Genomic DNA, 24,670 nt, shown 5'->3' on the forward strand with positions numbered 1-24,670 from the left:
AAAAATAAGGTATATGTACGTTATATGTATATAGAGAGTTGAAAAAAAACCGCACATATATGGAATATTAATGACCGGCACCGTCCCTGTTGAATACAAAACGACGTTTATGTAATTTATATCGCCGCCGTCCACGATATCTATATTGTCTATGGCGGGGTGGAAAGGGGGCGTTATCTCTTTGACACTGCTCCACTCCCGCGATTGAAGATTTATCGGCTGTATCGGTGTTTTTGGAACTATACCCATGCTTAAAACGGACGGCTAGAAGGTGAAGATATCGGCAAATGTCGTTTATTGCACCAAATGCAGCACTTTCCTATATAATACAATAATACAGGACTCACCTATTCACGGATGTCCATCTTTAATTTCTTCACGTTCAAAAACAAAATATTTAAACTTTAAAGAAACGCAGTCGTGTGCCTGAATAAAATCATAATATTATCTAAGTCACACAGGGTTCGTAAAATATACTTCACTCGTAGTACCTTTGTGTAGAATGGGCGTATTGCGCGCGTAGTATGGCAGTGTATAATTATGACAATAAATAGGATGTTATGTATTAGACATTTATACCAATAGGATAATACAATATTGCAATGGGAAATCGTGAACAATTATTTTCAAGTACCTATTAAATACTTGTACTTCCCTCGTAGTTTTCAATATCACACGAAGAGAATAAAGTGATTAAGTGATCAATATAAACAGTAATAATCTGTGGAGTTTCCCATTTTTTATCACTGGTAATATCACTGGTTATCATTGTGATCTGACGAATTACAACTGATATGACTTTTGGAATACCATTCGTAACGGCCGACAGATACCCATATCTATTATATTTTTGAATCCAACTTAAAATTTTAGAACTGGAGTCTGATTTAAATATTTTTTATTTGGAGAAATTGAGTTGTTATGATAATATTATAATGCTAAACGTTCGTGTTGGTGGCCAGGTACATTATTGATTTTGACTGCAGTTTCCCTGATCTTGAAAAGAATACATGAAGCATGTAAAGTCAATATATATGGAAATCTTAAATTTTGGAATTGTTACTATGCATGTCATGTTGGACCTACTTTTCGCGGTTTCGACCTAGGATGGTAAATTGGTAAATAGTGATGATAATACTATCATCATGTGGAATACAAAAATGATTTAAGTAAAACATTTTAACGGTGTTCCAAACACAACACAACGAAGATCATATTATTTTATCGGCGATTTCAAAAAACAGTAAACACAAATTATAGGCGTACCACGGTATAGAACAGAGATAAACGCATCCAACCATGACTGCAACGGAAACGGAACTTATGTTAAACCATTATTTTGTCGGTTCTCGCTCGCGTTAGGTACATCTACTTATCGATGCGGCTCACGACGGCGGTCTTCTTGATGGCCAACCACCCTGGTATTTAATTTATGCGTCTATGTAGAATGTCAAAGTCAAACACGACGTTCATATACATCTATTATATTTTGATTCTGAGAAATAATTAGATAATTAATTATACGTTTTTAAATAATTATTCACACGTAAGTGCAGCGCATTACACTGCATATGAAAATAAGATATATTTTACAATAGTATTGTATCTTATTACTATTTTGTATCAGAATCATATTTTAAAGGATGTCGTGTAAGACGTTATCACTGTATCATTAATTGTACCTGTCTTGATTTCGACTATTCTTCGTAATGTCTCCGTTACATGCCTGTACTTTTAACATATTATATTTACACAAAATATTCTTCCACTATCATGGTCAGTTAGGATTTAGGACCTTCCGTCAATTCACCATACGTGTAACTTGAAAGTTATAACTGAAAAGCGTAATTGTAAAAACATAGTTGGAAAAAGAGTAAACAATAAACTGGGTACTGGTTTTGATCTTCAAAGGATAAAGCATATAATATATTATTATGGTACATAACGGAAAACACCCATTATTACAGAAAACAGTAACACTTTGAAAAATATTTCTTTTACATAATTTCAATCCGTTAAAAAATCATATCTGTTACGATTTCTTATGGTTATCGTTTTTTAAGTTTTCACTCTTTTGAATAGCAGCATATTATATTCTCAATTTCATATGCCGAAACAGAATATTAATCAAAGTATTTCGATACTTATATGCAGTACCGGACATATGGGGGGGGGGGGGATGGGGGCGATTCGGGATCAATGCCCCGGGTGCTAATCATAGAGGGGCGCAAAATGCAAATTTCAAATTTTAAGCTCATAAAGCATATAGAATAGGAGCGCTAATATTATGTTGTGCCATGGATTACATAATTTGTAGATTCAAAGTGAAAACGTAGTTAGGTACTTCAAAAATATGCAGTTACCATACTTACATGCAATTACATTATTAATATTTCTTAACACTCTTGGCACGTAAAGCATGATTATACATTTATACAGCTGACATCCTGTGATTGTTGACACTTTTTGTTGGTTTGTTTGCTGTCTATTTTCATGAAATATTTGGTTTTAGAAGATCACAGTACATTACACTATCACAGTGGCATGTACGGATGCGAAGTTTGTGCTCGGATTTTTGACAATTTGTTAAATTAAACTACAATGAATCATGACGTAAATTAATGTTTAAATCTAGTTCTAGACCCACTCGCATATTATACATAGTACCTACAATAGTATTATAATATATACTATATTAAGACTATAGTTACTATTTACTTTAAAATAATCAGTTAATCTGCTCTCGTTCCGATTATAATGTAATAACTAATATTATTAGTTCCCGCAATAACTTTATACTTACACATTTGTGTTATAACCACGTTTTATATAACATATCAATATATAATTTTTAGATCCAGTACTGCCCACCTATATGTAAATATTATATTTCGGACAAGTAGTTTATTAGCTAAAAGTATATATTTAAAGTTTAAATGAGCAGAGTAGTAGACTATTATTTTGTGGGAAACACAATTCTGCTTATCTAAACTTTAAATACTTATATATCTCATGAACTACTCGTTAAGACTACGTTAAAAATACTTGGATTTGTATACATCAAAGTACAACAAAAAATATTCTGCGTTAGAATAAAGTAATAAAAATGCATGTTGTCATTAAAAAAATTATAACGATAAAATAGTGAAAACTTATTTTTTCGACTTAAAATTATGTAAAAGAAATAGTTCCAAAAAAGTTAATAGTAGATACCTTTATATATTGAAATAACAAGTGTCTTACGTCAGATGGATCACTCTGTACATATAAAAAAAAAATATTGGCTACTTGTTAGTAAATTAATTATTTTGACATTGCTGTTATTATATCTAAAATAATTCGACGTTATTATTAATACATTTAATTGAACCAAAATAATATAGAACAATGATAATAAATTAACTATTGTACGATAATTTAATCTATGCCTATTATAATATAATAATTTAAGTACAAAGTTCAAAACAATTTATTATAATATTGGTTATGGATATTTACGTAGGTGTTTATTATAAAATTTAATAAATTCTTCATAAATTAAATAATATAACAATAACTTAGTTTCCAAAACCATAGTATCATAAAAACCCTGTTACAATATTTATTTAATTTAAACTCGAAGGCTTTTAAAGTTATTATGTTTAATATTATCAATATATTATAATAGTAGGTACTTTTAATACAACGTCATTGTCATATATTTAATAACGTTTAGCTTTACTATTTAAATTTAAACCATATAACAAACGTGATCAATGATTATAATAATATATCAATATCAACATAATATTATTAAAATTTAAAACATATTTCACTCGAATGTTGAAATATACACGAAAATACAAAAAAAGGTAATTTTAGTTTTATAAAGTAACACTTTTCGATATTTGAACTTTTTCATATGCAACTTTCCCATATTTAATACTCAGAACATTTCTCAATATTGCTATTATTTATAATTCTCAGCATAGGTACCTAATTATTATTGTATCGAGTATGATTTAAATATTTGTTGATTAGAATACCGTGTTATTTATGATTAAAATATATTGATTTTGAAATAATTATTTTTTTGTACTTGGTATTAGTATGTATTTGTGTCAAAATGTAATATTAAATTTAAACACATGTTTTTTCAGATTTTATAAGTTTAATATTATTGCTGACTTCATATTTTTCAATTTATCTTCAATATGTCAGATTTGAGATAAAACCTGTCAATTAAAAAATTAACAACCATACGGATTTGTATAGAAATATTTATTTCAAATGATATTACATTTTCCTTATTTACTATTAAGTCACTAATGTAGTTTGATTATGAAACTTTTATTCTAATTTTTAAACAGCTGAATGGTGAACCTCTTACCCAACAAAAATATCTATGACAGTTTATTTTAACACTTAAAGCACATTCTGTACAACAAGTTTAACTGAAACACACAACAAAAAACGAATTTTTATTATCAAAGTATATATATGAAATAAGCTAATTACAATACTTTTTTTTTAATTTGTTGGTTTTAAATAAATTTAACAGAAGATTTTTTTACCATATATATTTTGTCGAATGATAAATCTTAAATTCTATTATATACTCTTTCTTGTAAAACTATGCGTTTGGACATAAAGATAACAATTGAAAAATATCAAAATTTAGGCGTTAAAAATTCAATTGCATTGGTAAAAAATGAAAACGACATAATAAAAAGCAAATCAAAAAAAATCAACCGAGAACGAAAATACTTTTTAAATTAAAATTATAAATGAATGAGAACTTATTCGTTATGTTTATCAAAGACTAATGATTGTTTGAATAACATCGGAAGCATTTAAGATTGTGATCGTGTTTTATTGTAATATTGTGACGTGTATACCTATATTATATGATATTAATTTATTGCTAATAACTTTATTAAGTGTTTGCTGTAGTAAAATATTTTATGTTATAGCTTAAACTCTACGCTGCAGGCACACTAGATTTATTGTAAGGTGGTTTTAAAAAAAATACTATGTTCAGTTAAATCTTTTTGATTTATCAAGAATTCAGAGGTCTTGCAATGTTTTTAAGACCAGAGAAATAATATTTTCTATTAAAAAGTAAAATGGGAAAATTCTCATTAAGTCCTTGCATAGGTAGGAGGAAAAGAGCGCATATATCTTTGATTTTTATTCTCACGCGATAAAACCCGATGGTTTTATTTCATTATTATTATTATTATTATTATTATTATTATTATTACTGTATTACTGAAAACATGGCGCATAATTGGGTCGTTTTTCACTTTAATCAACCGCGAAGAAATCTCCACCAAGAGTTTCCATTAATTACTTTTAAATTTAATTTTACATTCGAAACCGTTATAAGGAGACTCGTATACCTTTTGAAATGTCCTTTTTAATAAAGAAGTACTGAAAAGTTTAATTGTGTAAATAATATTAAACACTTATACACATTTGGATGTATTATTTATGATTTATACACACATATGTATATATATTATATCATTATTATATTATGTATTTTACTAGAATTAAATGTGTTTAATACCTTATATATCAATATTTTTTTAGGCCAAATACGACAGCATTAACCATATTCCACTCAAGAATATCAAAAAGAGAAATGTATCCTAAGAACGACACGTATGTGCCATTAATTTTAAAAAACATGTCCAGTGCTCGTATTTTAAGCGTAGGTGAGTTTTTCGGATTAACCTGTTATTGCTAATATAATATATTTAGTTTGCTAATATTGAATAATATATTTTAGCCCAAAAAGAAGGAGGCACACAACTCAAGCTTGTAATAGAGTATTCAAACGGAGACAAAGCACTTATGAAACCGATGAGGTAAATTATTTAAGTATTTTTTCAACATTTTTACGAGGGTGGTCTTTTGTATTACTAATTTATTTACATATTATAAATGACCTTTAAGTATTTAATAGAAATATAATATAAAATTAAAATCAAACAAAGTAGCCGTTAATTGAACATTAGTATTTAATGTATGTAAATGGACTGTTCGTAATTATTATTTCCAACTGACTCGGACATGTTGATGTTTTAAAAGCATGTTCTATAGCTTATTAGTTCCGTCAGATATTTTTTTAAGTTGAAATAATTGGTAAAATACTAACAAATTCTAATTTGAAACTTGTTTTTGCGACTTTGACACTTTTTTCAGTGAATTTTCGACCGTCTGCATTTCATACATTCGTTTTATCCACTATAATACGGTAGCTACATATTATATTTACTAAACATTATGAAAACATTTTTTTATTTGAATAAAATGAAAAATGTCTTAACGATTTATATAAATAAATAAATAAATAAATAAAAATAAATAATAGGCAATATTATAATTTTGAAGTCCGATTTAAATTCATAATTATGAAAACATTTTAAGCTTTAGAATTAAAATAATTAGAGTAAATTGATTTATAGCTTGAGATAAAATGTTTTTATTAAATATTTATCTAAACTGCTACTAAAGTTATTCGAAATTTATTATTGCAACGAAGCGGCATTTATTTACTCAGTAATCGTAACATATTATATTGTTCTATTGCAGAGAAATAAAAATTAGCAATTTGCTGATAATTTTGGACAAATAAAAAACAGGAAGCACGTACAATATAAAACATGTAGGTACTGTTTGAGGAAATATTTATGACAGAATACTGAATAATGTACAACGTATACTGTTTATGAATAGATGTTGGTTTTTATGTACCTACCTGTCTACGTGTATAATATTATATTATAAGCATTATTTAGATTTCATCATTGATATTATCAGAGACGATAATAACTAAAGTTATAAAAAATAAACTAAATCATCATTCAATTTTAAATAAGTAGTTAAAATGTAGATTTTTTGTTAGAACTGACAAAAATAATTTATTTATATAAGTAATTTTTATCAGTTCTAATAAAATAATATGAATATAATTTTATTATTTTTATATCATTCATCATCTTCATTGTAATTGTATGGCGTATTAAATATTAAAATATCTAGCCTCCTAAGTAGCCAAAGTTGGATTTTTTCTAAATTTAATATAATGTACCTATGCTTATATTATATTATATGGAATTTGAAATACATTAAAAATGCTTAGTATTCTTTTCCGATAGTCTATATAATTGCTAATTTATACTTAATAACAATGCAACATATCAGTTGCACCAAGGTGATCAGAGCGAGACGACAACCAAAAAACATCCACTCTCTTTCTGTATAGGTACTCGGGCTGTAATTTTAATATATTATTTACACGAATTTTAAAATTCTTTAACCGATTTAGTCCATTGACTTCACCTTCGCGTCATATTGGTTATTTTACGATTATACTAACACGCACATTTTGTGGCAATCGCTTTACAATTTCAGATTATTACGGAATTATATAATATTCACAATATTATATTAATATGATATTATTATGTATTAAGTGAAAAATCATAGTTTTGTAATACAGTTAACAATAAGATAGTAGGTGATCATAATATATTAACATTTGATCAAAAAATGGTTTATAAAACGAAGCTATTTTTAAGATAAGGCACATAAGGATTTCCATAGTCGATGTATACATTTTACACATTAGGTACCTACTATATATTATATTACTACACCTATTAACCTATTAGTATCGCGTTGTAGATACTTATGAAAATATTTTGTTTTTTTTTTTTTTTTACGATCGCAGATTCACAAGAGAACAACAGACTCTGCCGAATCATTTTTACTTCACCGACTACGAAAGGCACAACGCCGAAATTGCTGCGTTTCATCTCGACAGGTAAGTCCATCGCTAAAACGAAAATCATACGCATTAGTTCCGAATGATAGTCGGTCGTAAACGTTATTGTGAATGAAGCAATTCCTCGGTCCGTGCAATCCAGTACATTACATCACGGTGTTGTACATTGTGAAACAATGCGGTTCGATCCAAAAAATGATATAAAATATGTGTTTTATATATATATATAATATTATATTATATACTATATAGCTATAATGTATATCTTTTTTTTTGCTATCTGAAAAAGAATAAAAAATAATTTTAGTGAGATCTGTCAAAAGTGATGTTGTGGTTGTTACCAATTTCAGATAATTATCAAAAACGGAGTATCGAGAACCGGGGTAATTGATAGAATTTGATAACTATTCGAATATGTACCTAGTATTGTTTTTTGTTGTTTTTCTTTATTTAACTCCAGTAGGTCATAAAAATAAAGTTATAATTATTTTTAGTGACGTCATAGGTTCATCTAGGAAATTATGAATCTCTTAGTTTTTTTTCAAGTGATTTGTTATAACATTATTATAATGCTATTAGTCTACCATCGTAATATGCATAGTAATCGTCATAATACGCACATATCTGTTAAATATAATCATAATATAATCAAATAACAATGTGTATTGTGTAATTATAATTAATAATGTTATATGTATATATAATATATATATTATTATTTGTATTACTTTTACATTTTATCAAGTAATACAAATCCAATTTTCTAAATAAAATGTTTAGAACGATGCCTTTCCATGGACCATTAAGTATTTTTCGTCATCTCACTTTATATACGTCCACCCATCATCTCACTTTGTGTATATCATCCACCCTAGATCGGAACATAATCTTCTAATGGATTATGTTTTCTTTTTTTTAGAAATTTAGTAACACGTTTTAAAAGTTTTAAGAATATAAATTAAACATGGTTTATATATTTTAATAATAAGTACAGTTTGTCATTAGGTTTCGCCATACATTTTATCGTTTATAGAAATGCTAACAAAGTAACAAATAGGTACAATATATCTTTATAATAAAATGTGTGCTTCCCTGCTGCTGCTGATAAATTGATCAATATTGATCAAAGGCCATCTTGTGGTTTCTACGATTATGAAGAATCCATTTGAAACCTAATCCTTACTGAATTTTTATTTTGTTGCTAATCGTTAATCACAAGTTGCAACATTTAACAATAATAATTACAGAACTCCAAATAAAGTACTTAATTTAGTATTTAGTATTTACAAAGCACACGTCGACACAAATTATATGCACCGAGCTTAGTTTAGTATAGACCAGTGAAGTATATGAATTCTGAATCTTAATCTATGTTGGTGTGTTGATGAGGGGGTGGGGGTGGTTAAAAAGGCTGTCCTAGTTTTCGCACATTTACTAAAATTATATCTTATTTGTGCACTGAATATACACATTACACAACATAATGGATATCTGATATTATATATTCACATTATTAATATGCCTATGTACTTGGTTGTTCAAAATCAACATTAATGTATTTAATACAAACTAAGTTTACTATTGAGAATGTGAATAGGTAGGTACATACATTTTGATTTTGGTGTGTTTTTTACATATTTGTGAAGTTGAAATTATGTTTATCATCTAAAAACCAAATATTAGTCTCGTAAAAATATTTTTATAGGAAAATAATATTTTGCATACATTTTACCTACCATACGTATGAATGCATAGTATATTATTGCACAAACGAGTGGTCAATTTTATTATATTTTGTGTGGCAAACAACTAACAAGTTCCTGGTTTTAATGAGAAATTTTAAAATGTGCGCAAACTGTAGCCGATTATAATCGTTTAATAAAACACTTGACGCGAAAAGTTATACCTAGACGCACGCTCCACATCGATCAACTTCTTGAATTTTTTTTTAATTGTAAAATTTATTTTTATTTAATTCAAAGCCAATTTATAACGATCTCTATTACTATAGATATACATATAGAATATAGATTCATACAAAATAAAACCAAAGATCAACTCTACACCGACTAAACCTATCGCATATAATATATAGGCATAATAATATAATGTACATTTTTCAGAGCATCGCCGTTTTTACAAGAGTTCAGTAAGAAAATGTTCGTATAATAATATTATAATATTGTCCATAGGATATTGGGGTTTCGGAGAGCAATGCCGGTCAGTGGCAGATTGGTGAACATCACGTCTGAACTTATGGCCCAGGTGACAGCGTCCGATTTGTTGAAGACATTCTTTGTGTCACCTGATAAAAATGTGTGCTTTCACGGACAGTGTTCCTATTACTGTGACACGTCGCATGCCATTTGTGGAAACCCCGATATGTTGGAGGGCTCGTTCGCCGCGTACTTGCCATCCCAAGATGTTTTGGAGAGAAAGACGTGGAGGCATCCTTGGAGACGCAGTTACCACAAGCGGAGGAAGGCTAAATGGGAAACAGGTCAGTGCCCAGAACGATATTATCTATAAATAATAATATTATGTGTTACGTTAACAACGAACGTTGGAATTCAAAAACCTAAAATATCATTTAATATAATATAATATATATTTTAATATTATCGATGATTCGGGTAAAATACGGTAACAATTATCTTAAAAAATACCGAATATATATAGGATTTGAAGGATATCTATATTTTTGTCTATAAATAAAACGAAATAAAGAGAACAAATTTAATTTATGGGGTAAATATATCAGTAACATATAAATATGTTAAAAGTTTACGGTTTTAATGGTCTTATACCAAAGATTATATTTTAAAATGTTGTACAAGTGAATTTTTTTTACGAATAAAATATGTTTGACATTTAGTATAAGTACTCTGTAAGTATAGGTATAGCTTAAATGTAATATTATATCAATTTATAACATAATAGATTTTTTGATGAATGCGTCACTGATTATACACCTGCAGATATTTTCAATTAAAACTTGTGAATTTTGTTTTATTTTTTTATCACGGGAAATATACAATTTTAATGGAGTATTGTTACAACTTTTTGACTGTTACATACTCACATTTGAAAGTTGATCGAAACTAATAATCATTAATTAAAATTAAAATGTATCCTTTTTATTATTAATGTTTTTAATTTATTAAATTTAAGAAATTATCAAAAAAATAAATGTTTATTTAGTTGATCATTTACTATTAAGAATACAAGTACCTACGAGGAAACATATAATATGAGATATTTATTATTTTAACTATCAAAGGATTCTACTATTATAGTAAATAAATTATTAAAAAGTTCAGTAAGTGTGAAGAAAAAATTATATTAAGTGTATACATTTTATTATAAAATATAATAATATGTTACTTCCATGTTATAGAAATGAAATAGGCAGGTAGTACCTATATAATAAATAATAATACAATAACTACAATATACTATATTACTATATTTTACTATTTTAATACCCTGGTTCTCCTCACGAGTTTTTCTCAGTTAGTATTTCTAAGAAAACTAAATTAAATCTATATGTATAAAATATAAATATATAGACAAGTACCTATATAAAATAGTAAGCGGTTTTAATTTGTCGCTGCTAACTGGGAAAACTACTGAACCGATTTTTTTGAAATTTTGCACAGTTATTCCTAATAATCACTGAAAGTTTTCGTATACCAATTTTAGCCTTTGCCCTTTGATATCCCCTCTACCGCCCTCCCTCCCTTAACCAGTTTTTAGGTGAAAGGAAAAAGAAAATAATAATAATATAGGTAATCTGTAACCAAACAATCTATGTAAACAAAAAAATATTCGATTTCCATTTACCAAAGAAAAATTCATATGAATATTTGTCGCTCTACGTTTTATACATATAAATAAATGTATGTTTGTAGCTTATATACTCAAAACCTACACGACAAATGTTGACAAAATGTTCAGAGGTTGTTCTTAGAGATAACATCTGGATAATGCAGTGACTAGTTTAAACCACGTTTAAAAATATGTCAATGCTATATCCATTATTCAATCCACCACAGGTGGATTTCCCATCTTGGTAGAATTAGTTCACAAATAACGAGGTACATTGACACCGATTTATCCGTGAACTGAGGTACACGGATAAGCGCCGTATTTTGTATTAAATGTTGTTCATTTTCTCCCGGACGAAGTCTGATTATACAGCTATTACATTATAGCTTAATACCTACTTATTACATTCACAATGGTTGAACAAAAATATTTTTAAGCTCCTATTTTGGAAACAATTAAAATATAAATAAAAAAACAAAACATATCTATGAATTATAATATAGTTATTCCTATAGTACCTAGGCAGGACGTAGGTATATAGGTAACAAATCTCATTGGTTACCTTTTTGTTGGAGATTTATCGACGGAAATCGTTAGACCGTTGATCATTTTTCGGGTACATTTAAATCAATGACCCACCCGTCATAACCCGAAAGTGGCTCTTTTGTTAACTAGTTGATAATATTATTTATATATTATATAATCATGTGATAAAGAATAAATGTATTATATAATGGGTGATTTATCATATTAAATATTTAGTAGGTACCATTATGCTAAGTAGATAGTTTATGATTATAAATACAAAAAAGGTTTTTATTTTTATCAACGCATCACGTTAACACTTTATGCTGTAAAACAAATTATGACATGTTTAAAATCTACAACAAAAACATATTCAAAAACTATCCTAAAAAATTTGTATTTATGTTGCCTTATAAATTAAAAGTTAACTGTGGTTATGTTTAAAAAGTTTAGACAATTTTTCCAATATTTTACTTACAAAATAATTTAGCTTGCATGTAAACACAATTAAGGAACAATTAAACATTATTAAATAATTTATTTAACGCCAAAATCTTACTACTTATTGTGTTTTTGATTATTATACAGTCTCAATAACGAAGGTACTTTTGTTTTAAATAGTTGAAATCAACAGCTAGACATTTTATAATGATATTACGTTTGCCTGAACAATACTATAAATATTAATTTTAAATCTTTACAATTATTAAATGCTTACCACATCCATTTATTATGCGTCAAGAAATATAATTCATTAAAAATTATAATAAAGAGTTATGTTAAAATATTTAATTTTTTTTTTTAATATAAGAATATTATACAATTATAACACGCTAATACATAATTACATAGGTTAGCAAAAACCATATTTAATTTCAAATTTCAATTACGTCTTTATTGTAGTATGACTAATGTTTTTTATGAACATTTTATGGATTACCTATGTTTAAAATATAAACTTTTTTATTTAACGAAAATGTCTTTAGCAACTTATTAGGTATTTATTAACGGAATAATTTTCATCCCAGACCCTAGCATTATAGCCATAAGCTTGCTTAAAATAAGAACCTTTAAATAAGTTATAAAATAAAATATTAATAATAATAATGTCACTTACATATGATTTGATTATTATTATTTTATAGCGCTGACTTACTGAAATGTTGAACGTTTAATTTCCTATGGCGTATTCGCTACAATGAATTTTACTGTTGATTACAAAAGTAATTAATAAACAAATGTATGGAACTTTATAATTGTCCTTAATATATTTATGATTCAAACCTCAGATTATTTTTTTTTAATGTATATATTATGTACAATAGTTGGATTTACTGTAATTCTATACTAGGAAATCTATTTAACGTGGTTATTTTAAAATTAAAATAAGCGATCACAAGGTTAACATATTAAATAAATATATAAGAATCTATTATCGTGATCAACATGATTTTTTATTTAAATAGGTAGATAATATTGTCTTCGATAGTTTTATAGAGTGAATAAAGCCTGTAAATTATCACTCAAATAAATGTTATGTTAAAGTAATAAATGGGGTAAAATAAAACCGTCTAGTATGAATATTTTACTCGAGATTACGCAAATAATGAATAAAAATATTGACATTATAATTTCCCAAAGTATTTCCCTTATGTTTTGTTGTTTTGCACGAATATACTTAATCCACTCATCGAAATCGTTATTTTATTTTGTTTATATCCGATATAGATCCAAATTACTGTGAACTAATCAGAAACTTGCCGCCATACAATAGTGGTCGCCGGATGTTGGACATTATGGACTTGTCCGTGTTTGACTTTCTCATGGGCAACATGGACCGTCATCATTACGAAACGTTCACCCTGTTCGGAAACGACTCATTTCCTATTCACCTTGACCACGGTCGGGCGTTTGGCAAGGCGTTCCACGACGAGATGAGTATATTGGCTCCTATCATACAGTGTTGTCATATACGAAAGTCTACACTGGAGACTTTGCTGAGGTACCTATATATTAGTTGTTCTGTTCGTATTACATTCATAAAAACGATTAAAATAAAAGCACAAACGTTGTGTTTCCAACCGGATAATTAATCATTATTATTAGAGAGGAAGTATGTAATAGTATACAACTACTGTAACCATACCTTTAGGCAATACAGCCAGTACAGGAATAAGTAGAACTTCAGTTATCGGCATCTCAAATATCGGCAGTGTAGGAAAACGATTTGTTCAATTAACAGGACAATTTATTTTTTGGCCCCGTTGTCTAAGAGAATGATGTGCATGGAATTTCGCATAAGTACATTCGCGCCTACAATTATTTAATACAGACCCATATAGGCTTCGCACATAAGAATTAAATAATCTGATTTGAAAGTTTTATCGGGTATGTAACGGAATTCATAATCATAATTCATAAACCACGAGTAAAGAAATATGAATTGAACTTCAAGCATCTCTTTTTGTAGTCTTGTAGTGACTAAATTTTTAATAGAACTAAGTTCGCGTTACACTCCCCCGATAAAATCACAATACTTTTTATTAACAGGTAGCTAAATTCCAATATAATATTTGATTTATCATTAAGATTTTTAAATTAACAAAAAAATCCGTGTACCTACCTATTGTATATTTTTAATCAACTTGAAATGTATTAACTTTTGTAACCCCTTACCCTCACCCTACAATTACAATTCTAACACTTGCTATAATACATATTACGATATTTTGTTATCGAGACTTGTGACGGACGAGGATCGTGCATTAATATAACTATCGTCTATCGTATTCAATATTATAATATAATATTAATATTTAATATAAAAAGTCTATGTACTAAACTACAATGATGTATATTCCCTTCAGTATACGAAAACATTGTCGACTTAATTGACGTTTTGATAAAAACATAAAATTTAAGAAATTTAAAACGGCTTTGCAAACGAACGTTCTAGGACGTAAGTTGTGATGACAGGATTGGGTGGTGAGTAAGGAGAAAAGCGTCCACAGCATGTGTATATATATGTTACATAATAAATATATATATATAATACCACCAAAGTGTGTTTGTTTTCTGCCACGTATGTCCGGCAGCCCGCCGCCACTGCCGCCGAGTGGCATCCGGTGAGTATCGAGGGTGTAGGGGAGAGGGTAAGGGTGGAAGAGTCGTTGTGAACGCGGATATTCGGACTTAACTGCACGTCGACGGATAAAAGGGCCCGAGAGAATAAACGGCGGCGTGCCAATGCCGTCCAGCGATCGGAGGACGGTGGAGGGTGGTAAGGAGATTGGTCCATGCCTCGCGTACCTATATATACCTAGCTATTTATATATTACATATATAGTGTATACGATAGAGATAATCTTAAATAAACGGCAGCCGTTAAGAGGTTGGGAAAACCCATTACGGACATTCGCAAACACTAGGTGGACCCGATAAAATATTCAACGAGGACAAAAAGCCAGACGACGTTCTGAAAAGCTCTCGTGCGAGCCGACCACAGTATTATGCACCGGGTTTGCACGTAGGCAGGTATACGCGTCACGGGCACTTAGCATAATTATCTGTTATCATCGTGACGGACTATTATATGTATATATATATACAAATAATTCCGGTAGCTGTGTACGGGATCGGTAAACCATTATTTCGGTCCGTATAACAAACATAATATTATAAAACCGCAATGCACCGTGGTTTGGCCCACCGCATCCGACCGCGCCGCCGTGACACGATTGAAAGTATAGTATTATATCCACCTAATATGCACTCGCGTTTCGGTGCGATTCTTCAAAACCGTGCACTTTTGCACCAAAGTCCCGATACGGCTTTTAGCCGCAAATGCTCTTCAAAGGAAACGCGTTTATTGCCGGACTGCGATAAAATACAGCATTAGGTGTGCAGCATTACCTGTGCAATAATAATATTGTAATATTCTCCGAACACATCAAAAATAATAATAATACTATTAATACCTATTTAATAATATATTGAGCTAGAATTCTAGATAAAGTCGGTTGGTACACACAATAAAAGTACCTACACAATATGACATATTATGACGTGTGCATTATACTGCGTAATGCGTATAAACCTATTACATTACTTATTCAATTATCGTTCCGGTTGCCACGGTTCGACCATTCAATATGAATTATGATTATTCTAGTGTTTTGTTGGGCGTATTTTTTTTCAAACAAACTAATTAAAAAAGAAACTCTATTGGTTTAAAAAAGAGCACATAATTATTAACCAAGTGACTAAAATAATAGTGACTGTAAAGCATTGCTTATTTATTATGGCTGATGTAAATAATTAGAATTAATAATTCAATGCGTACTTTCGTAATTCAGTATTCTGTGTTATATAGTATGATAATGTCAATTCGTTTTTATCTTATCCTTCGTCAGTTTTATTTGATTGCTTATTAAGCGATGAATTGTGGAATGATGGCAGAAGCTGATATGTACATTTTCTGAACTTAGTTTTGCCGCTACATAATATATTTTCAAATAATGACATATCTGTTTGTACATACATTTGTACGCCACACACACAATAAAGCCATATCATATTATTTTGCCGGTACTTGAAATATACGATTTCAAAACTATTTAAATGATAATTCAAAAATTAACAAAATGTACATATCAGCTTTTGACATCTTTCCACAGATTTATAAACAATAAATTGATAATTCTATTGTGAGTTCTATTGATGGTAGTGAGGATGTAAATAACCTAAACCATAATATATTATTGAGAACAATGCAATAAAGTTAGGTACAGGAAAATTTGGTATATTCGTACCTATACATATAAAATGTATTTCTGATTGTAACTTAAATGTAATACCTAAACAATCCGAGGCAAATACACATGTGCGTCGGATAATATAATCGTTTGAAAAGTCAATTTGAAGAAAAACTTTTATATGTGAAAAGTTTAAACGCCTGGTCATTTTCCTGGTAATCGAACTGCGAGAAACCAATAGCTGTTTTAGATGAAATTGGGTTTGTGAAGTGGAATACTGAAAATAAAAGGAATATGTTATAGTGTTTAAATTAGGTGAATATATTTTATTACATAGGCGCATAAATAACAATGTATTCTTTTTTTGTGGATTGCTCTTAAACTTTTCTATGAACCCATTTAAGTTTCAAATGCTTCAATAGAGAGTGTAGGTATCAGAATTACTAGACATCTTTATATTTTAACAATACTATTTTATCTTAGTAGTTTATAATATGACAAATTAGAACTAATGAACTCATGGTTCATAAATTATAATACACACCATAAAACATATTTTATATGCTGTTATTATTATTTATATTTAAAAGATAATAATAAGATAATAGTAGACATACGGGCACCGAAATATTGTAAAGGCTCGGGAATTTTTTTTTAAGATAAGATTAAATAGATTTATTGACTCCATTCACTATGGCCCAGACAACAAATTTTTGTTTAATAATATAATCACGAATAATATTAGTTTAACGTTATTATAATACTATTATAATATTATCGTTACAAAATGCTGTCTGGGAGGGTCCCTCGATTAATTGATCTTCGGGGACCTGTGTCAATATTGACTCAGAGTCAAAAAACCTCACAAAACTGTGGATCTAGAAATCTAAAATGGAGGGGGGGCTAAATTTTTTTCAGAAAAAAATACAAATATAATGTTATTACTTAAAAAGCCCTTTAGCTCCCTTATCCCACCACTCTGAACGGAACTGAGTATTACACATACGTTTTAATTAGAGTACCAATAACTTATTTGTATGCCCCTATGTTGTAATTCTCTTTAATGTTAGAAAACGCCTTTGAATGAATTACATTACCGTCACAACAAACGGAAAGCAGTGGCGCCAAAATATACATATCTATTTTATATTTTATTGTTATTTGACTATCTATTCAACTTTAAAAATAAACAAACAAATTTTGTACATTTAAATGATGATTAGATATTCTTTAGCTGCGGCGAATCTGTTATTCCAAGTAAATGAGTATGTCCACCCATTCAATAAGGAATGTCTCTATGACCTTACAAAAGTGTACACACAGTTTGAATCATTCATGCTATATACGACACTCAGCTGTTGCAGTATTATATTTTCAGTCTTCATTACAACTTCTATTGAGTAGTGGTACTCTAGACTCTAGTCTCTAGCCCCTATTATAAGTTCGCTGAATCCTATACTGTTACGCCCACCGTCCGTATGATTATATGAATTTGGCAGAGAAAAGTCAATAGTTCACTTTGGAAGTCATCCAATAGAATATTTGTTGGTCATTGTTGGAAGTTTATTTATTTTATAAAATCGTTTTTGACTCGTATCAATGTTACAAACTAGTGTAAACTTAGCAGAGTATTAAAAAAAAAAACAACGAAACAACGTTCCAATTAAATTTCTGACTAATCCAACGATGGCCAACCAATCCATTCATTGCATGAAAATAAACTGGACATTTTTTTTGTATGTGCCTACCTACCGTTGACTTTGATTTGAAAAGTTCGTATACACGACCGTTAGTGCAACGTCCGTCGTAACAGTCATGAATTGTATATTAATTGAAAATGTAAAAATAAATTGACAGTCTTCGTAACGGTCATACGTGACATAATAATATACACTCATATTAAGTGTTGTGGTGGTTTTCAGGTTTCACAACGTCAAAAAGCTCAGCGAACACATGAGGGAATCCATGAACGACGATCAGCTGTCACCCGTGCTATGGGAACCGCATTTGACGGCCATCGACCGGCGCGTGGGACTTGTGCTGCAGAAAGTCCGCGAATGTCTGTCGGTGAGCACGATGAGCGGTGAGGACGCTGCTGACGAATCGCATGCCAGGCCCTCCACTAATGCCACGTTCGACATCGACATGGGTGATCTGGGAAAGGAACCTAAATACACGGCCAGGTCTAGGGAACAAACGTAAGGCGGAGATAGATGAGCTCTGATGTTTGTGTTCGCTACGGGACGGATCAAGCCTACACGCGCGTTCAATTTGAATACAATATTATATTTTCCACCGCGTCTGTCCGGGTTACTTGCCATCTTAAATGTCTGTCCGAGTTGAATGCCGTGGCCCAATTGGCATCACATAAATACTTTAACATATCAAAAAAAAAAAAAAAAAAATGGAAGTCAATTTGTTGGCGTGATTTCTTTAAAAATTAAAAAAATAATCAAAATTTATACTTTTTTAGGAGTTTTACTTTGCCTTCAGTTCACTTATTGTTCTACCTACTTTTATGGAATTTTTTTTTTAAGGTTTAAGTACAATATTATTTATGACACAGTATAACTATCTAATAGTTGATACATTTAATGGGAAATAAATTTTAGATATTACATTTTTATTTAGAAGGTAAACAAAATAAATACAATTATGATAACTAAGTAAAAATGTAGTAATTATGTACATAATAATAAATATCATTATAAATGTAAATAAATGTAACGCTAATAACAAAGCTGTCAAAGTAATGAACGATGATCAATAAAAAAATTAAAATTAAATAATATATAATAATATTATGTGTATAATATAATAAAGCCATCGTTTTTAAATTTTAAGACGTGCAATTCGGACACATAATTTTCTTTGGCATGCAATTCGGACACATCGATATTTTTTGCGCGGTTTATTATCTAAAGGGCGTCGATTGCCCGATATGTTGTGGTTGTATATTTTGTGTGTACGTATTTCGTTTTTGTAACATATTATTATTTTTATTATTTATTATTAGCTGTATCTACTTTTTTTTGTTAATCGGTAATAGCGTGGACGAGGCTCGATTGCCATTGTAATGTTATAATAATTATAACAATTATTGTTCACCACCTATATACTGATCTCTTTTCGTTATTGTATCGCATAATATTGTGCTCAATTAGTAACTCATCTAGAATGATATCAATTTATAATGTGCTATTTATATATATATATATATATTTCAACATTTGTTTTTGAAGACGCTTCGCAAACATTACAATTATCATAATGTAGGTAAGTAGTAAGTACCTACCTATAATTGCAGGTGCATTTGTACGTTTATTCGTACGTCATTCATTACCCATACCTATAATAATTATTGTAGTCTGAAACGATTGGTTTAGACAATGTTACGATATCCTGTATCCACCACAACCACAGTGTATAATTTATAAAGTTACATTATGACCTATATATTTTCTACGAACTTCGATACACAGAACTCTTTAGTTCGTGTTGATATCATTGTAGATGATTAACTTATTGTCAGTGTTAGCGTCACAGCGAAAACCATGGATATATACAACAACTAGATAGCCGTCTCCTTCTTATCATTTAGGTCGGCCGCCATTTACAAAGCAGGCAAAGCTTACGAAATAATATTATCACGATATATATATATTATATATATGTAAGTCGATATGTATATGAATGAATGTAAAATAAATGTAAACATTGCTTGATTTATAAATGGCAGCCGACTTTAACATTGGTCACAACTGTAATATAAAGACGTCTATCTAGTTGTTGTATATATCTATGGTGGAAACTACGATAGGTGCCTTTAATGATAAAACATTTTCTTTTTTTTTAAACATAGTTTACGGACTTGTCAACGATTCCTATTTATATATTTTTAATTGTTTTAGTGTAGATAATACTTATATTGAATAATCTTCGCCACGCCTGTCAAACGTGTAATACCTATGTAATATTTTACCCAAATAACGTGATACTCATAAATAATGCTAACATTTCCACAGACCTATGATGGTAGTCGTCTTTTATGTGATCTAAAGCACGTTATGGTTATTTAGGCTTGAAGAATTACATTTTATAATTTTATATTTAAATGAAACTTTTACATTTTTTCGACAGATATTTAACTTATAATAAAATTTGATAGTTACATTATTATTTTTTTTTGCAATAATATTAGTAACCCTGGTCAAATGAATATTTTATTCCAAATTATTAATAAATAATAAATAAATACAACATAATATAAATATGTCATGTTTAACATTGGATTCAAATATTCAATACAAAATTAAAGATATTATCGTAGAATCTTAAAATATTTTATTGTAATACTATTATAGACATTCCAGTGTTTCTAAACTTTAATAATGTTATTTTTTTATATTTTAAATTATTTATATGTAAATAAATATCATAAAATGCGTAGGTACCCACTGTTAGTATATATTTAATATTTTTTTTTTCAAAGCTATACGTCCTAGTAAAATTTATTTAATATTATTTCAAATCAAATTATATTCACGATTGCAGTAAAATTTGATAAAACGTACCAATAACATTGTACCTAAGTTATAAGTTATAATAGATACTGTTAATAATGTTCAATATTAAAGGTATATTTATATTTTTATTATGTTATCAATTTTTAATGCTCAGTCCACTTAGTTAAAAACAAATAATAAAATATAAAATATTATTGTTTGTTAATTTTTAGATAAAAAAAATGATTTATGTTCAATACGTCATAACCTCATAAATTATGAGTCATAAGTCTAGTAAGTTATGCGTGTATTGTTCATTTTGAGATAATAATATTATGAACTATATATTTATTGTCGATTCTGTATATTTAATACATTTTCACTGTTCAATGTTTGTGTGATATAATATTATACATGTTAAAATTCTTTGTATAATATTTATTTAAAGTAAAATTATATTAATTTATATGTTACACATCATTTTCAATAAATTATCTAGAAAAAAATTCTCTGAAATTCACAGTATAAAAGGTACCCAACTAAATATTGTACAGATGTATGATGAATTATAACATTTATTTTACACATTTGATTTTGATTACAAATGTTTAAATAAAATCAGTATTTTTATACTATTATTATTAAGTCTTATTTTTGTTGCCAAAATATTATTTGTCTATTATAAGTAAGCGATATGTTTATTATATACGTCTTGTAGCTATACCGCGACCGTATACGTCTTAGTTTGAAAATTATGAACCACTGTTTACCTTCATTGTGATAAAAAGTTATACATTTCATAAATATTAGGTACAAATGTATGGGTACTTAAATACGTGACTGCTATCGAACACTTCAAGTATATCCATGTACCTACAAAACAATTTTAACATGAATGAAACTGTGGTGTATTTTTGAACATACACTCTTGCTATGTTTGAAAAATAATTGATACTGGTATACTAAAAAATATACAATATAAATTTTAAAATATTATAAATGTAGTAAGTAATATGACGAGCTAAACAAACATGTGGATAGGCAGTATGTACCATTGTACCTACATTATTCACAAATAATTATTTGATTATTTGTTTCGAAAACAACACATGTTTGAACTGCGAGTGTCACATGTTTTTAATGTTTTGACAAAAAAACTAGCTATTACAATAATTATTCACGTTGTATTTGAAATACCCCTAGCCAAATATTGAAAACTTACTGTTCTGCAATCTATTGTTTTTGTTAAAGAATACGTGTGCATTGCACTGTTCAGTCAAACTAAAAAAATTATAATGACAATCTAATAAAAAAATAACTAGATAAAAAATATTTTATGCTTAAAATAAAAAGAAATATATAATTTAAAGCAAAACAGCAACTGAAATTTAATAAAAAAAATTAGTAGAATAACATAATTATATAGTTTCGTCTAAAGTATAAACAATGTAGTAATAATATTAATTAAGTACGAATAATAGTTTTTACGTGTTCCTACTTATATTCCATTTTGTAACATAAATTATTTTTAGAATGTTTATAAATCTAAGACTTGGAGTTTCAAAGATTTTTTTTAATTTATTCATTACGAAAAATCCGCAGTATTTACAATAAATTAAATAACAATAAAAACCACAATATTACCAACATACATTAATATTCAATTCTCTGAAGATAGTAGGTAATAACTAATAACTAGGTAATATGTAATTTTTATATTTATTTAAATTACAAATAATCTATCGATCAATAATATAATTATTTATTGAATTATTAAAAAACAAAAAACATATACGGTAAAGAATTTTTCTACATAACTATATAATAAATAATATTATATTTTTACTATGCTTTATTACAATTAAAAATATTAAAACTAGATATTATTCTAATTTATCGATGTATTAAAAAAAAAAAAATTTAAGAATCAAATGAAGATACCAGATAATTTTACTATAATATAATAATGTACATAGTAAATTATAATATAAAAACTAGAAACTTATTATATTTTTTTTTAGTTCCCAAACCAATTTAAATTGTCGTCTGTAATAGCTAGTTGACGTATATTTGTTTAAGGAAAAAACAATTACTCTTTGTGTTAGTAGTTATAAGTATCAAAAAATACAGATATCTCTGTTTAAGTGTCAATATGATACCAAATATTTAAAACAAAAGGTGTCATTATCTTTGTATTGTTTTTTCTCGGATAGTTAAGATGTCTAATGTAGCCTTCATTTTTGGAATAAATTAAACCTATACTTATTGAAGAGAACAACTTAATTTAAAATACGGGTGGGCTAATATTATGTCATTTCCATAATTCCATCCATAATAAAAAAAAATAGAATCATTTCTTCAGTCTTCTATATAGGTAAGTTATACTCACAATCGTATTTAATTATGCAAGTAGGTAGCGTAAGAGTCGGCTAAAGATAGGAAATAATTGCAGAGTAGTGCGTATATTTACTATAAAATACCTGCTGATATTTAAGCAATAACATTAATATTAATAGAGAAATTAAAATATAATATATAATAGCTCCTTAAAATACAATAGTTTATTATGTTTGTTATAATTATTGCGTTGATTTTAATTTGTATTAACAAATATAGCGAAAATGTGATGATACGTTTCTCATATCAGAAAATAAATAAAAATATATAAAAGTATTCAATAATAAATTGTTTTATTTAATATTAAAGGATTGTCTAATAGGTTAAAAATCAAAGCTTTTTAAAGTTATAAATGTAATTTAAGACTTTTATTCAAATAATTAACGGCCATTTTATAAATTATAAAATAAGTTGTGCGTTGATGTTTAATAGATGTTATGAAAAAGTAATACATTTCCAAATTTACCTAAATTAGTCACAACTCATGTAAAATCATTATACCTAATATAGGTACTCATACTATAGATTATAATGCATTATACAAAATATTACGTTGGTATAATAGGTACGACGTACGAACCCCAACCGAACAATTCAAAACAGCTGTACTTAAACACAGTGGCGGATCCAGGGGGGAGGGCAAAGGAGCATTTGCCCCGCCCCAACACCATGGTTTTCCTTTGTTTTACACTGTGTTTAGCCAATTTTGTAGCCAATTTTGCAACTTTTTGTACTTTTGCCCCCCCCCCTCATGCCCCTCCCAAAATTAAGCCCTGCATCCGCCAGTGCTTAAACAGTAAAATTAGACGTGCAGTTCGCCAACTATGATTTTTTTCAAACAATTTATTACGTTATCGTTATAATATTTAACGCAATAATATTATTAT

The 24,670-nt window shown here is 28.4% G+C and overlaps 1 protein-coding gene across 1 annotated transcript; it reads left to right on the forward strand.

Moving 5' to 3' along the window:
- Nucleotides 1–5,540: 5,540 nt before the first annotated feature.
- Nucleotides 5,541–19,995, forward strand: LOC100166577 (extracellular serine/threonine protein CG31145). Its single transcript, XM_001947048.4, has 6 exons — nucleotides 5,541–5,699; nucleotides 5,774–5,852; nucleotides 7,721–7,813; nucleotides 9,967–10,274; nucleotides 13,856–14,129; nucleotides 18,804–19,995. The coding sequence occupies exons 1-6, from the start codon at nucleotides 5,627–5,629 to the stop codon at nucleotides 19,081–19,083; spliced, it is 1,107 nt and encodes a 368-aa protein (XP_001947083.5). The 5' UTR covers nucleotides 5,541–5,626; the 3' UTR covers nucleotides 19,084–19,995.
- Nucleotides 19,996–24,670: the final 4,675 nt, after the last annotated feature.

Source organism: Acyrthosiphon pisum, chromosome A2 (assembly GCF_005508785.2).
Source record: "Acyrthosiphon pisum isolate AL4f chromosome A2, pea_aphid_22Mar2018_4r6ur, whole genome shotgun sequence".
NCBI classification, from domain to species: Eukaryota; Metazoa; Arthropoda; class Insecta; order Hemiptera; family Aphididae; genus Acyrthosiphon; species Acyrthosiphon pisum.

Bases quoted from the DNA above. Each gene is read 5' to 3' on its own strand.
- LOC100166577 (XM_001947048.4), top strand. From the start codon at position 5,627: ATGTATCCTAAGAACGACACGTATGTGCCATTAATTTTAAAAAACATG. The intron at 7,814-9,966 runs GTAAGTCCATCG...TATTGTCCATAG, and splicing joins GCTGCGTTTCATCTCGACAG to GATATTGGGGTTTCGGAGAG. The intron at 14,130-18,803 runs GTACCTATATAT...GGTGGTTTTCAG, and splicing joins ACACTGGAGACTTTGCTGAG to GTTTCACAACGTCAAAAAGC.